A 14,198-nucleotide genomic window follows, 5' to 3' on the forward strand; every position below is an offset into this window, starting at 1 on the left:
TGGTTATTTCTAAATTAACATACTGCATTAGCATTCAGGGCAAATAGATTGAACTGTAATTACAGTAATTACTTTGTAGCACTGTAGGTTGTTGACAGTTTACAGGTGGTCAAGTGCAGAACTATTTCCTGTCCACTAGTTTTATACTACAAGATACTATTGTGTTAATATATATATATATTTCTTTTCCCTGTTTTCAGTCTTAATTCTAAGCTAGGCTAATGTCGTCTTGCTCTAGCTTCATGTTACTGTACAAACATCAGTATTACAATTACAAAAGATTCAATCTTGTTATCGGACTCTCTGCAACAACGCAGATAAATTCATATTCCAATAATCGAAAACTATCTTTGTGATATTCACATTTTGTTTAGCCATTGTGCAACACATTGTTGAACCCTGAATCAACCAAGAGGGCTTCATAAAGGCTAAATTATTGTAGAATCAGAAGGCCTTTTGATAACCTACGATTAAATGGCTCAAAATATTAAAAGGATTTAGACTGTCATTTTAAACAATGTAATGTGTATCATATTGCTTTTTCGATTGTACCTCCTACAGAGGGATCTGAAACATCATGTCACAATTGAATCATAGGAAAAGACTTAAATCTCAGAAAATCACTCTAATAGAGAACTCATAAAGTTTGGCATTAGTTTGCTCGTAAACAGATGTGCACTTATAGCTATAACAGGCCTGCTGTGTTAAACACTGATATGGGGAATATTGTCTGATGTTGGTGCAACATCTTTTAATGGCCATGCTTTGGATTTAATGTTAAATTACCAGCATTACTGCGAGAGCTTTGCCATCAACTATCATTATAACAGTCTGCTGGAGATGCTGATGTGCACCAAAATGGGTCCAAATATGGGTGAAGTGAGGCTCCTCAGAGGGGGCTGGAATTTGCTATTTGATCCTCTCTATAACATCTCACTCGTCCAAAACCAACATTACACCATCATCCGAGGATTATGAACTCTTCACAGGATTTCACTTTAATTTCAGAGGCTGTAATGGCTGACCTGTTCAGAGTGCAAAGGATCAGAGGCTTGTTTCACTCTCTCTCTCTCTCTCTCTCTCTCTCTCTCTCTCTCTCTCTCTCTCTCTCTCTTTCTCTCTCTCTCTCTCCCTCTCTCTATCTCTCTCTCTCTTTCTCTCTCTCTCTCTCTCTCTCTCTCTCTTCCTCTCTCTCTCTCTCTCTCTCTCTCCTAGCTCAAACATAAACATGTCCTGCCTTACCTTCACACATACATAAAAATAACAGATATATATTATAAGTCACTATTTCCAGGAGTGCCTCGCCCTTCAGGATAACTTTAGCTCAACAGCTCATTGGTTATTTGCAATCAATCATTGTTCATAAAGAGGCCAAAGTGCAGCACTGATAAGATCTGTTTCCACAATGACTCTCTTTGTTCACTTTGTCACTGTTTGCATTCCCACTCAGTATTTCTATCCTCTGCCGTTTGTGTTCTTGTTACTAGGTGACAGGAGTGAGACAGACTTTATGTAACACTATGTTGAAAGCCTCCGGGGCAAAGATTAGTCAACAGACTGGGTGTGACATGTTGAAAAAGAACCTCTCAGGGCAAGCCCAGGGTCAAACATTTCATGTGGTCAAATAACTTACACTTTCTTTCTTCAAGTTGTCGGGCTTTGTTTGAGTTCTGAGAGCATCAAGGTCGACACGGCTCACTCGGAGCGGCTGTTTCTCTAAACCCTAATGTTTTCCACACTGGAACTGTTAACCATTGTTCACCCTTTCCTGACAGCCCCGTTACCTCACACAGATTTCCGTAACTCCACATCCCATCTCCCAGAATGTGATTCCAGTTACCATGACCACTGCATAAACACAGTGCTGTTATTGTAAAAGATGTCCATTTTTCTAAAAGGCCAGTAAAGTCACCAAACAACACAACTTGTATTCACCAGCAGATTTATTTTTCAGACATGTCACACACACACACGTTTCAAACTTTAACAGTAGCTTCAATTTTGATCATATCTTAGTTTCTTTTCAGTACAGTTTCACTCATCTCGTGTAACAGCTTTATTAGCAGGAATGTGTGTGTATTGGTGTGTGTGTGTGTGTGTGTGTGTGTGTGTGTGTGTGTGTGTGTGTGTGTGTGTGTGTGTGTGTGTGTGTGTGTGTGTGTGTGTGTGTGTGTGTGTGTGTGTGTGTGTGTGTCTGGGAACAGCTTGTTCTGCCAGTTTGGCTTCCTAGCTGGAATGGCGCACACTGGTGGTTGTGACTGTGGTTTTTGAGCCCCCTGTAAAAAACAAAAAAAGGAAAAAAGTCATGATGGCATTGCTTCACGCTGACTGTACTGCTGTTATGTAATGCAATGTTAACACAGTCTCTTACCTGTAGCCATTGGTCTGGAAAGAGAGGGAAGAAAATAAGAAAATAATGAGTGAAGTGGGCATCATTTTCTGCATAAATCAGTACATTTCGGCCTCTTATAAGTCCATGCCCCTGCATCATTTCATGTACCTGGACTCCTCTGTTTCCAGTAGGCTCCTGTAGGTTGCGATCTCCTGTTCCAGCCTGGTCTTGATGTCCAGCAGCATCTTGTACTCCTGGCCCTGCTGCTCGATGCTTTGGCGCACGTTGCATAGTTCGGCTTCAAGCATGTTGATTGTGTTTTGGTAGCCGGAGAGCATGGCGCTGTAGCGACCGTCTGTCTCTGCCAACGTGTTCTCCAGGGCCCCTTTCTGTTTGGAGAGCGCAGGGAAAAAGGAACTCACTACAAGTACATTAAAAGTGACTTATAGGTGGATCTTCATACTTGTAACAGTTTACTTTGGACGTTAAAAAGCTATAGTCTGAGAACGCAAACCACGCCCTGGATTATATATGTCAGACAGACACCATAGCTTGTCTGTGTTTGTATGCCCTTTCCCTTTTTTATGATGAAGGCATATAGGGTTATGAATGCTTTAACTGTGTTTTAACTGCAGTAGTAGGCTGTGTTCCTGACTTACTCCAGGCACAGATAATCCATGGGAGTGCTACTTTTTGGGTCATCCAATTCTGCATTCCTCCAGACTTTTTAAAGCTCTTTTATGTCTTTCAGAATTTGAGCAGATGTCTGTGAAATGTTTTCCTCAGCAGCCACCCTTCACTCCCTTCTCCACAGCTCCTAACACTCTTATCTTTCCCTCCCTCCCTTCATTCTTTAAAAGAAAAGCCTCCCTCTTTTACCCTCCCTTTTGCTCTTTAAACCTCTATCACCGTGTCTCTTTTTCCCCAGACAAGACAGCGATCCAGGATTTTTTTGCTCATATAAGGCAAGATCAGGGCAGATGTTTGGTGTTCAGGGGTTTTTCTTTTTTTTCCTCACCATGCTGAGCTGAGACTGCAGTTCAATCTCCAGGCCCTGCATTGTGCGGCGCAGGTCGTTGATCTCTGTCTTGGTTGTCTGGAGTGTCTCTGTGCTGACAGCCACTTCCTTGGACAACTGTGTGGACTAGAGAAAAGTACAAAGATACAGTTGAGAAGAAGAACAAGAAGAAGAAGAAGAAGAAGAAGCAGAAGCCTTTGTGGTGCTCGTCTTCCCAGGAGATTTTGTTTAATTACAGGTTAGAGTGTTGAGGGCGTAACCCCAGTCATTTGCACCATGTGGGATATGATTATTTATAGAAAAGTCTTCTCACCTTATCATTAAACCAGGCCTCCTGGTCGCGACGGTGTTTATCAGTGATGGATTCGTACTGGGAGCGGATCTCATCCAGGACTCTGTTGAGGTCTTGCTGGGGTGCGGCATCCACCTCCACGTTGACTGTGCCAGTAAGCTGAGAGCGCATTGCTGCCAGTTCCTATAGAACCAGGGGTGAAGAAGTCAAGATTTTTATGTGTGAACAGGTGTGATCAAAGGATAAAACAGGGCAAACAAAGATTTTTATTGACGCAACAGTCACCTCTGCGTGGTTCTTCTTAAGGTAGGCCAGCTCATCCTGCAGGCCTTCGATCTGCATCTCCAGGTCAGCCTTGGTCAGGGTGGTCTGGTCAAGCAGGCGGCGCAGGTTGGCGATGTCAGCCTCAACTGACTGACGCATCATCTGCTCATGGTCGAATCTTAAGAAAGATTTGAGATCACCATCTTGTTTCACACAACGTAAACAGCTGCACAGATGTTTGAGGATTCATGCTTACTTGGTTCTGAAGTCATCCGCAGCCAGTTTGGAGTTGTCAATCTGGAGCAGGATGTTTGCATTGTCGATGGTGGCAGCTGCAATCTTAAGGGAGGCAGACCAGAGAATATGAGTTGGTCACATGGCAAAAGTGTCAATGGAATACTTCATTGTGCAAGTTTGTTGTGAATTACACATTATCAGTTAATGTCCCGTGCAGCATCAACCTTTGAAGTCTCATGGTTACAACTTAGTCATATTCCAATGCACATTATTCCTCTTAAAACTTCATGTTGAGCTTTTACAAATCACACACAATCATGAACTGTCCATGAAAAGACCAAGGAGCATAAAGAATCATGCGGATCAGTTATGCCTATCTACCCTTTTTACATTCCTGCCTTGATAATTATTAACAGCAAAGCAAATATTTGACTGGTCTGGTGTTTCAGCGCTCGAGGCCGGCACTTACCTTATCCTTCAGGTCATTGATGATGGCCCAGTAGTTGCTGTAGTCCTTCTCGGCTGCAGGTCCCTTCTTCTCGTAGTACTCTCTGATCTGAACCTCCAGCTTGGTGTTGGCTGCCTCCAGAGAGCGGACCTTGTCCAGGTAGCTGGCCAGACGGTCATTCAGGTTCTGCATGGTGGCCTTCTCGTTCAGGTGGATAGAGCCCTGGTCCAGGGCGTTGCTCAGGTCGAAACCACCGCTGCTGTAGCTCATGCCGCCCCCCATGCCGCCCCCCATGCCACCTCCAAACCCGGAGGAAACGGTGCGCATGTTGGTAGACGAGATGCGTGGGCCGCTTCTGAAGTTGAGCCCTGACACGCTGTGAGCCTTGTGGGGAACACTGCTGGATGTGTAGCTGCGGCTCTGCCTGATGATCTGAGGGCCGCCCATCATGCTGTGGCTCTGGTGGTACATGATGGCTGATCTGCTGGTGAAGAGAGAACTCGAGTAGAGAGGACAGTTATACAGCTGTAGACGGTAGCAGGACTGTGGAGTTTGATGGAGGGAGGCAGCCCCTTGATATAGAGCTGGACCAGGGGCGGGCCAGGCTGGGAGGAAGGGAAGGAGGTGGAGAGGGTAGGAGGGAGTTTTCCTTCACTGTGCAGCCACGGTCTTGGCAGAATCTCCATTTGTTTTCCCATCTAAAGACCAGGGTTAGGTTTCTCCCCCTCCCTGTGAGGAAACTGTTGTGGAATGTGTGTTTTTTCTGTGTGTGAGGGTCCTGTTGGTCCGTGGGGATCTGTGTTTCTGTCTCCATATGCACGCATGATTTTCTTTCATTAATACTTCTACTCTCAATCTCACCAGTCATTTGTATCCTAAAGTAAATAGTAAAGGTGTACAGTGTCCCGCCATGAGTCAACATTTATATGAAGTTGTTGCCCTCATTACCGGCCAGGAGAAGCATTTTTTTTGTTCTATTCATTAGAAACCTCCACACTCGTTTCAATAATCTACTTTGCATCATGCATTTTAGCTTTATGCATGAGGCAGTTACTCTTTGAGTGGTATAAAAGATAAGAGGTCATTACTGAAAGCTGCAAGACTTTGTAGCCTTGACCCACAAACCATGCAGAGTTGTTTTCCATATTTTCAGTTAAACCCCTCTAAGGGAATTTGAGAGACCCCATTGTTCACCATATCACACAAAACATCACCCGCTTAGTCCTGCTTCCTGTGTGTGTGTGTGTGTGTGTGTGTGTGTGTGTGTGTGTGTGTGTGTGTGTGTGTGTGTGTGTGTGTGTGTGTGTGTGTGTGTGTGTGTGTGTGTGTGTGTGTGTGTGTGTGTGTGTGCGCGCACACACTCAGTCCATACTGTTGGTTTTGGCAACTGGCACGGGCTGTGACCGTAACAGAGCGCCTCACGGGATTCTACATGGTTTCTATGTTGGTGTGTATGGGTACATGTGTGGCAGGCTGGTAGTGTGTGTGTGTGTGTGTGTGTGTGTGTGTGTGTGTGTGTGTGTGTGTGTGTGTGTGTGTGTGTGTGTGTGTGTGTGTGTGTGTGTGTGTGTGTGTGTGTGTGTGTGTGTGTGTGTGTGTGTGTGTGTGTGGTTACTGCTTATCTCAGAGCTGGGTTCTGGCCAACACCCATGCTCTTGTAATGTAACATCTGGTGTCAACTGGGGGGAGGATAGGGAGGCACATGGGGGTCACCTCTCAGTAAGGGGAAGAAGTGAATCATGCTGTGTATACTCAACTGCATTACGTCATTTACCCAGACAAATGGGGCTCTTGATCACAGATACTTGTGGTAAACTCAGAGATTTTTTGCCTGAAAGTTTACATGCAAACCACATGCGCATGTTCCCAACCTTTACTCTATCTTTAAAGGGTTAGTTTGTTTGAGTTGGGGTTGTTTGAAGCTCTTATCCATTGTCATTGTAACCATATGGTCAGGAGGGGTCTTTCATGGCAAGGTAAAGTGGTGGAAATATTCTAAAAATAGAGTACACTTAAATTGATATTGAATTAGTTTAGGTAAGTTTTGCTTCTGCTCTCTCTGCAGGAGCTCATAGCTTATAGCTTCCCTGCTGGTACTCCTGTTTCTCCAAACAAAGGGCGTGCCAGGTGTCGTCTACTGTAGAAATGTGCAGACTGTGGATGATTCATACAACCCAACCTCAAACAATCCAAACTATCCATTTGTTCAAACTATTATCAGTCACCTTTCTGAATACATGAGTACCTATAATAACTTGGATAATGATAGGTCTACTGCAGGCGACAAGTTCCTTTAGTTGTAGCCTACATTTTGAAACAACAGTTGTAGCTACATTTTGGCAAATACAATATTTCAGTACTATAAAAAAAACAGGACAACACACTGCTATAAGCCTACATTAGGAAGGTCACATGACAAACATGAGTATCTACCATGCTTACTTCGTTCTGACCAGTTTTGGCTGTGGGATCCGTTACGATGTAACTCACAGACTACACTGTCAGTTTGACAATATTGTTTTAATGACTTTTTAATATTGTTATAATATTTCAGTGGTAAGTGATCTTTATCGGAAAATAACTTTATTGCCTAGGCTATTTATTACTTTACTTTTTTCTGGAGATTGTAACGGTTGGTTTAGAGTCTCACAATATAAGGCTAGAGCCAAGTGATGGAGCGAAAAATATTTTCTATTGGTGCCGAAGTACCTTTTTTTGATTTTCCTTGGTAAAACTTGGTTATTTTTTAAGCAAATATCGCCTTGGCCTGCAATCGTCCATGTGTGACTGTGCCCTTATGCTAAGCTAAGCTAACAGCTACTGACTCTAGGCTAACTAAGCTAACAACTACTGACTCTAGCTTCCATGCGAGATCAATGTCAGCCTTCTCATCTAATTGTGATCAAATAGCTCACAGGTATGTTTCCCAAAATGTCTAACTATACCTTTAACAACCCAAAGTGTGTACTGCAACATCTTACGCCAGACTTATTATTTTCTGTATTATTGAAATATCCTCAACACTCGTTGGGAAGATTTTCCCCTTGTCAGCCTGTGTGTGTGTCATCCTGGCAAAAAGAGCTACTGGAGGCCCCAATGGTAGCAGGAACCACAACATTTAGTTTTTGTGTACTTTACCAGGAGTTTATATGTGTCCCTCACTGACGGATTTTGTCAACCCAACTGAATCATAGGCAAGATGGTCTCCAGTTTTAAAAATCTTGATTAATTCTGAACTTGGGAAATAACTTTTATAACATGAAATTAATAATTTAACAGAAGGCTTTTGTGGTATGGGGAGTTGAAACAGACTAAAAAGATAACATGGATTGAGGACCAAAATGCTCAGTATGTGTGTCCCGGGTTGATCTTGCTTTTGTTGGAGTCAAAAACAAGTCAAGGCAAGAATATTTGTGAAGACCTTAATGGCTGTTTATGTATAATCTCAGTGGACCTGTCAGCACCCACATAATGAAAACATGAGAGAAAATGACTCCGCCAAACTAAAACCTGTGTTGAGAACTAGATAAGGAGAAAAATACATAAAAACCTGGGTGGTGCTGCTAGCTATCTGGTGGGTGGGGAAAGGGGCAAAGTCTACGGAGACTTGTGCAATGTTTACAGGTGAAAGCCACTTGTAACTGTTGCAACTACATGCCATATAAATTAATTCATCACATTAAATCATTGGCTATGTTTGCACGAGTTGTGAGAAACCGGAAGGGCACATATCTTGATGGTTTGGTTGTGTACAGTAGGAGGAAGATAAATTCTATGGGAGTTCTATGGGATTGATGGGTGTTTTCACTAAAACCAACCTCTTGATTCATTCACATGGTTGACTCAACTCCTCTCATCTTACAAGAAACAGTACCACTTAGTCTTTTTCATGTCATTCAATTTAAGCATCAAAGCAATTATTTTCAGTTATTTTGTAATTACAATCTGGAATGATTGTGTGATGTATAAAGACTGTGTTTTTACAGCACTTCATTTGAATTCTCAGCCCAGATTAAAGTATTTTTTTGTATGTAACTCAGCAGGGTTGAGTACAAAGTCTGTGATGAATATTTACATAAAACAGAGGGCGCTTACAAGCCTTCCAGGAAAATTGAAGACATAATCTTATATTTAAATGCTGATTTAGACAGTTAAATGCTATTAAGCTTTCCCTCTAACTTAATCTAAATTGTAGAATGTCTCCAAATGTCCTTTGTGGGAGATTTTAATGGATAGCAAGTAATAAACTGAGTCATACAATACTATTCCAGCCACTCCCCTTTGAATGCTACTATAAATGGTGTGCAAAGCCAAAGATAAGCTTTCCACGATAAAAAAGCAGACAGAAAATACCTGTTGCCCTTTGCATTTAAATTCCCCTTCATGGTGCAACTTGTTAATTATTTTGTAATGTGATGATTATATAGTACATTTTCAAAAAGGTCAAACATTGAGTAATTCAACTTTGAGAAACACAAAGCCGAAATATTTTTTACAAAATCACCTTTTGTTGTGGTAAGTAGAGTCACAGTGACGTAAAACAGGGTATTTACCTCTGGCAACAACAATTAAACAACTGAATTTGATGAGTGGCATTATTTTTTAAAACAACGATACCGGTTGATATTTATTCTGTGGATAGTGTCTGTATTATACTGCATATTTGTATATCTGATTTATAGTGTTTCCATTTTCTATATTGCTTTTAAATAATGTTAATACCTCCTCATAATGTTCATACTGTAAATGCATTCAGTTTGTTTATATGAGTTACATGTATGAATGTATATATATACAGTATTTATATATTTATATTATACTTGAACAACTCTGCACTTTCTGCTGTTTTGCACTTCTGGTTCGATGCTAACTACTTTTGGTTGTCTTAAGTAGTTGTACTCTGTGCAATGACAATAAAGATGATTCTAATCTAATTTATGATGTGATTGAGTTTCCTTCTGTCAGCTGTAAAGAACACAGTGATGGTATCTATGCGATTAAAAGACAAAGAGAGTCTAGACTTAAGTAGACATGAAGGGAATTCCCCTGTCCTATTTTTTACCTTAGCACACAACCTTACAACAGCATTAAAAATACTCCACTATTTGTTTGCAGCATAGCAACTGTGAGGCTGTCAGTGTGTATGTGTCACAACTCGTGTATTGTCTTGAGGTCCAGATGGTTTGGATTCCTGCACCTGAGCGCAGACGAATACAGCGCCCTCGCCTTCCTTCAGTGGGCGTGAGAGTTGGCATGCGTTCCCATGTTATTCATAAACTTGTCACTTCCTTTAAAAAACTTGGCACATCATTTCATGTCATGGTACATCAGTCCACCATTGTTCCTTGTTTTAGTACATTGAGGTTTGTCACTGCGGTTGTGTGCGATTCTACTAGCTGAAATTGTACGTAAAAGCAACACTTGGAATTCGACCAAAAGTAACAAAATAGCATGAAGCTTAGAACAACTTAATTCTAAACAAGGACAATTTGCAATTAGCATGATCTGAAAACAATCTTAAAGTAATCAAAATGGTAAAACACGCCTAACTTGTCAATGCTGTGGTAACTGTCAATCACAAGGTAGCACATTACACAGTCTTCTTCACCCTCCTGATGCCGCTAAACCCTCAGATGCAGCTGACATCTGCTCCAGGTTCCTGGATTTCTTCAAGCAGAAAGTGGACAACATTCACCGGCAGCTCCAGTCTCCTGGGCTCTCCCTGTGCCCCTCACTGCCCCAACAGGATTCTCACCACTCTGCTGCCCGCTCACCTCAGTGCTGCCTATCCGCCTTCTCTCCACTGGATGCCGACCAAGTCATAAAACTGGTCACCTCAGCCAAGTCTTCAACCAGCAGTTTGACCCAATGCCCACCACCCTGGTAAAGGCCTGTCTTCCCATCCTCTGCCATCCAATGGAAAACATCATAAATGCTTCTCTTGCCTCTGGTGTGGTACCATCAAGCTTTAAAATGGCAGCAGTCATCCCCACTATCAAAAAGCCAGGCTCTAACCCAGACGACCCCAGCAACTACCATCCAATGTCCGACCTCCCTTTCCTCAGCAAAATCTTGGAAAGAGCAGTGGCTGCACAGCTTCAACATCACCTGTCCCACCATGAGCTCTTCAAACCCTTCCAATCTGGTTTTAGAACCCACCATAGCACTGAGACCGCCCTCATCAAAATCACTAATGACTTTCTGCTTGCTGCCGACAATGGCCTCATCTCCATCCTCATGCTCCTTGACCTTTCTGCAGCTTTTGATACAGTCTCCCATACCATCCTTCTCCACGGCCTCTCTGAGCTCATCAGGCTCAGTGGTTCAGCACTGTCCTGGTTCCGGTCCTACCTCACAGACCGGAAACAATTCATCACCCTAAATGGCTCCAACTCTCATACAGCACCCGTCAACCATGGCGTGCCCCAGGGCTCTGTGCTAGGTCCTCTGCTGTTCACTATTTACATGCTACCCCTAGGTCATATCATCCGTAAACATGGACTCAACTTCCACTGCTACGCCGATGATACCCAATTCTATATCAGCTCAAACCCTTCCTCCCAGCTCCCAACCTCACAATTTGTCAACTGCCTGCAGGAACTCAAATCATGGATGACCACAAACCTACTCAAACTAAACAGCAATAAGACAGAGCTCATGGTGGTGGCCCCTGCAACAATGCTCAGGAAAGTTGGTGACCTGGCTCTGGTGGTGAATGGCTGCTCCATTTCCCCATCTCCTGAGGTGAGCAACCTGGGCGTCATCCTGAACTCCACCCTATCCTTCCGGTCCCACATCAACAACATCACCAAGTTTGCCTTCTACCACCTCAGAAACATCTCACTACTCCGGCCTTCACTCACACATTCAGTCACAGAGACACTCATCCATGCCTTCATCACTTCCCGTCTGGACTACTGCAACGGTGTCCTGTCTGGACTGCCCACCAAGGCCCTTAGCAGACTCCAGTACATCCAGAACTCAGCTGCCAGGGTTCTAACCCACACAAAGCCCTGGCAGCATATCACTCCCATCGTCCAACAGCTCCACTGGTTGCCAGTCAAGTCACGCATCACCTACAAGATCCTCCTGCTCACCTACAAATCTCTCCATGGACTCTCACCACAATACCTCACAGATCTCCTCCACCCTTACACTCAGTCACGTTCCCTGCGGTCCTCTGACAAGGACCTGCTGGCCACTCCCCGCACTAGATTGCGAACTTTTGGGGACAGGGCCTTCTCTGCCTATGCTCCCACACTCTGGAACAGTCTACCACTCCACATCCGCTCTGCCCAATCACTGCCCATGTTCAAAAAGCACCTCAAAACATTTCTCTGCACTAAGTCCTTTGATCCCTAACCCCCACTCCCCTTTTTCTCCTCCCTATTTGTAAAGCGGCCTTGGGTACCATGAAAGGCGCTATATAAGTTTATGTTATTATTATTATTATTACAAAGCATACACTGATTTATCATTTCATTTCATTTACAAAACTAACATTATTTTGTAGAAGACTTGTACTGAAAAATAAATAGAAACAATACAGTAATTAGGAAAATAAGGTAATAATCAAATAGGAGGTAATTTTCTCATAGACTTCTATACAATCAGACCTCTTCTTACAGTGTCGGCCCCTGTTGGCCATTAGAAGCAGGGCAGGGTTTTTCAGCGTAGCCCTCCACTGCCCTTTACAGTACGTGAACATCAAGAACTAGGTCATCTCTCATTTTATAATGCTTTAAAATGTTCTTCAAAAGGTGGTTGTAGTATGTGAATTTTGCACAAAGTGCTCTTTTAAGTTGTTTTACTATTTATTCTTAGAAATATTTGCACTCATTTCTATTTTGCACAAACATTTCCTTTACCTGTTTTCATTCATTGTGCAAATAATGGTTTCCTGACTTTAAAATTAGCATGAATTCCATGGTCACTTTTTTTAATGGACTAAATTTGTTAACCACAGAAAAGTACGTCTTGCAACACATTCTAAAAAATGTAGCTCAGCAGTATCACCTTTTCTGTGAATCAGTTCCAAAGTTATATGGCTTTTAGTTTGAAGTCATTTTTTCCACACTTTATTAATACAAGTTAATCAGTTCTTTCTTGCTCAATAACTAAGAGAGAGTCTAATCTGTATCTGTGGAATCAGAATCATTTCTGAGGTATAGCAGCCTGTGGAAATGTGCTGACGTGCAAACAGAGACACTTTTAGCGGTGCACAAGCAGCAGCAGCAGCTCGGTGCAGATTGAGAAAGTATGAATCACAGATGTGAGACTGTAATGCAGCAACACACCCCTTAGAGCCTGGTCTCCATGTACCACACCCCGGTCTTCTCAAGCATTATCCAATCCTGCTCCGCGGTTCAGAATGCACTGTGCAATCACATCCCAGCATGCAACATTTCTGACTAAGGTCCTAGACTGAATCATTGAATTAAACATCCACGGTACACTGTACTGAGAGGTGTGTTTCAAAACGGGAACTGTTTCTGCACACAAAGTTAAACATTCACCTGCACTTTGAAGTATTACCTGTGCATATAGACTCTTTAATTCTACCAATGTGGCTCTGGTAAACAAAAGCCTGTTGTGTCAATAGACCCACCTTGGGTCATTCCAATAGTCAATTAATAACAATGTATTAGAAGGCAGCTTGGTTTTGCTAAAGTGTCACCTTAAGAAAGGTGTTATATCATCTGTAATTAGATCAAAAATGATAACAAATCGTGTGAGACCCAATACAAGGTTATTCACAGACTGCATGTGACCCCAGCTATTTGATGTAAATATGATCCTATGTGCTCTTCATTATGCCGGAAATTCAACATTAGCTGTCGCACTTATGTGTTCGTGCCCTAAAGCTGTGTAATTTTTTGCGTCAGTGCGAAGTTAGATTTTAAAAAAGTGTTTGGGATAGACATACCTTTTAATCCATATAGCTTTTTATTCATTTAGATTCAAATAATGAACGTAGACACATCATAGGAATTGCTTTCTATGCCGCACGTTTCCCAAAATTCCAGAAATTGTAAGGCGAAAATGCGTCTAATATTCTGTTAACATTTGAAAATCTGCCACATAAAGTTCCCAAGTCAGATACATAGGAATCTAACGTTGAATGTAATGAGGTCTTCAGGGGTACATATATCTCTCAGTTGACTGGAACAGATGAACAGACAGCCACACCCTTCCTGTTCAGATTTCTGGGCTGGGTAGGTAACGATCACAGCTAAAGTCCACCATCTAGTGGTAAAAATACACTTTTTCAGCATGTATTCTGAGCAGGAGTCAGCATGCCACACCCAATGGAGTTACCAAGAGTTGTCAGCAGTGGGTTCCTACATCCCAGCACTTTCTTCTGCATCAATTTCTGGAGAAAATGTCTCTATTTATGTCATAAAAAGCACAACATACAGATGCAGGGGGAAGTCCTAATGTAAAAAAATAAATGGAATGTAAAGCACTGAGACTCAGAGATTTGAGTTAAAGAAATATAAGTTTAGGCTTTCAGCCTAATGTTTATTTTATTTATTTTTTACCTGGTATGCCACTTTTACTGTAACAAATGGAAATCTCCCCACTGTGGGACTAATAATGGATTTCT

At 42.4% G+C, this 14,198-nt stretch overlaps 1 protein-coding gene across 1 annotated transcript; it reads right to left on the bottom strand.

Moving 5' to 3' along the window:
• Positions 1-1,925: 1,925 nt before the first annotated feature.
• On the bottom strand, positions 1,926-5,149 carry krt94 (keratin 94). The gene is made up of 8 exons (XM_063884406.1): positions 4,613-5,149; positions 4,163-4,245; positions 3,928-4,084; positions 3,664-3,825; positions 3,351-3,476; positions 2,501-2,721; positions 2,372-2,385; positions 1,926-2,276 (listed from the first exon to the last, which is right to left on the bottom strand). Exons 1-8 carry the CDS (start codon positions 5,060-5,062, stop codon positions 2,227-2,229), a joined length of 1,263 nt encoding a protein of 420 aa, XP_063740476.1. The 5' UTR covers positions 5,063-5,149; the 3' UTR covers positions 1,926-2,226.
• Between the last annotated feature and the right edge of the window lie 9,049 nt (positions 5,150-14,198).

Source organism: Eleginops maclovinus, chromosome 5 (assembly GCF_036324505.1).
Source record: "Eleginops maclovinus isolate JMC-PN-2008 ecotype Puerto Natales chromosome 5, JC_Emac_rtc_rv5, whole genome shotgun sequence".
Taxonomy (NCBI): Eukaryota; Metazoa; Chordata; class Actinopteri; order Perciformes; family Eleginopidae; genus Eleginops; species Eleginops maclovinus.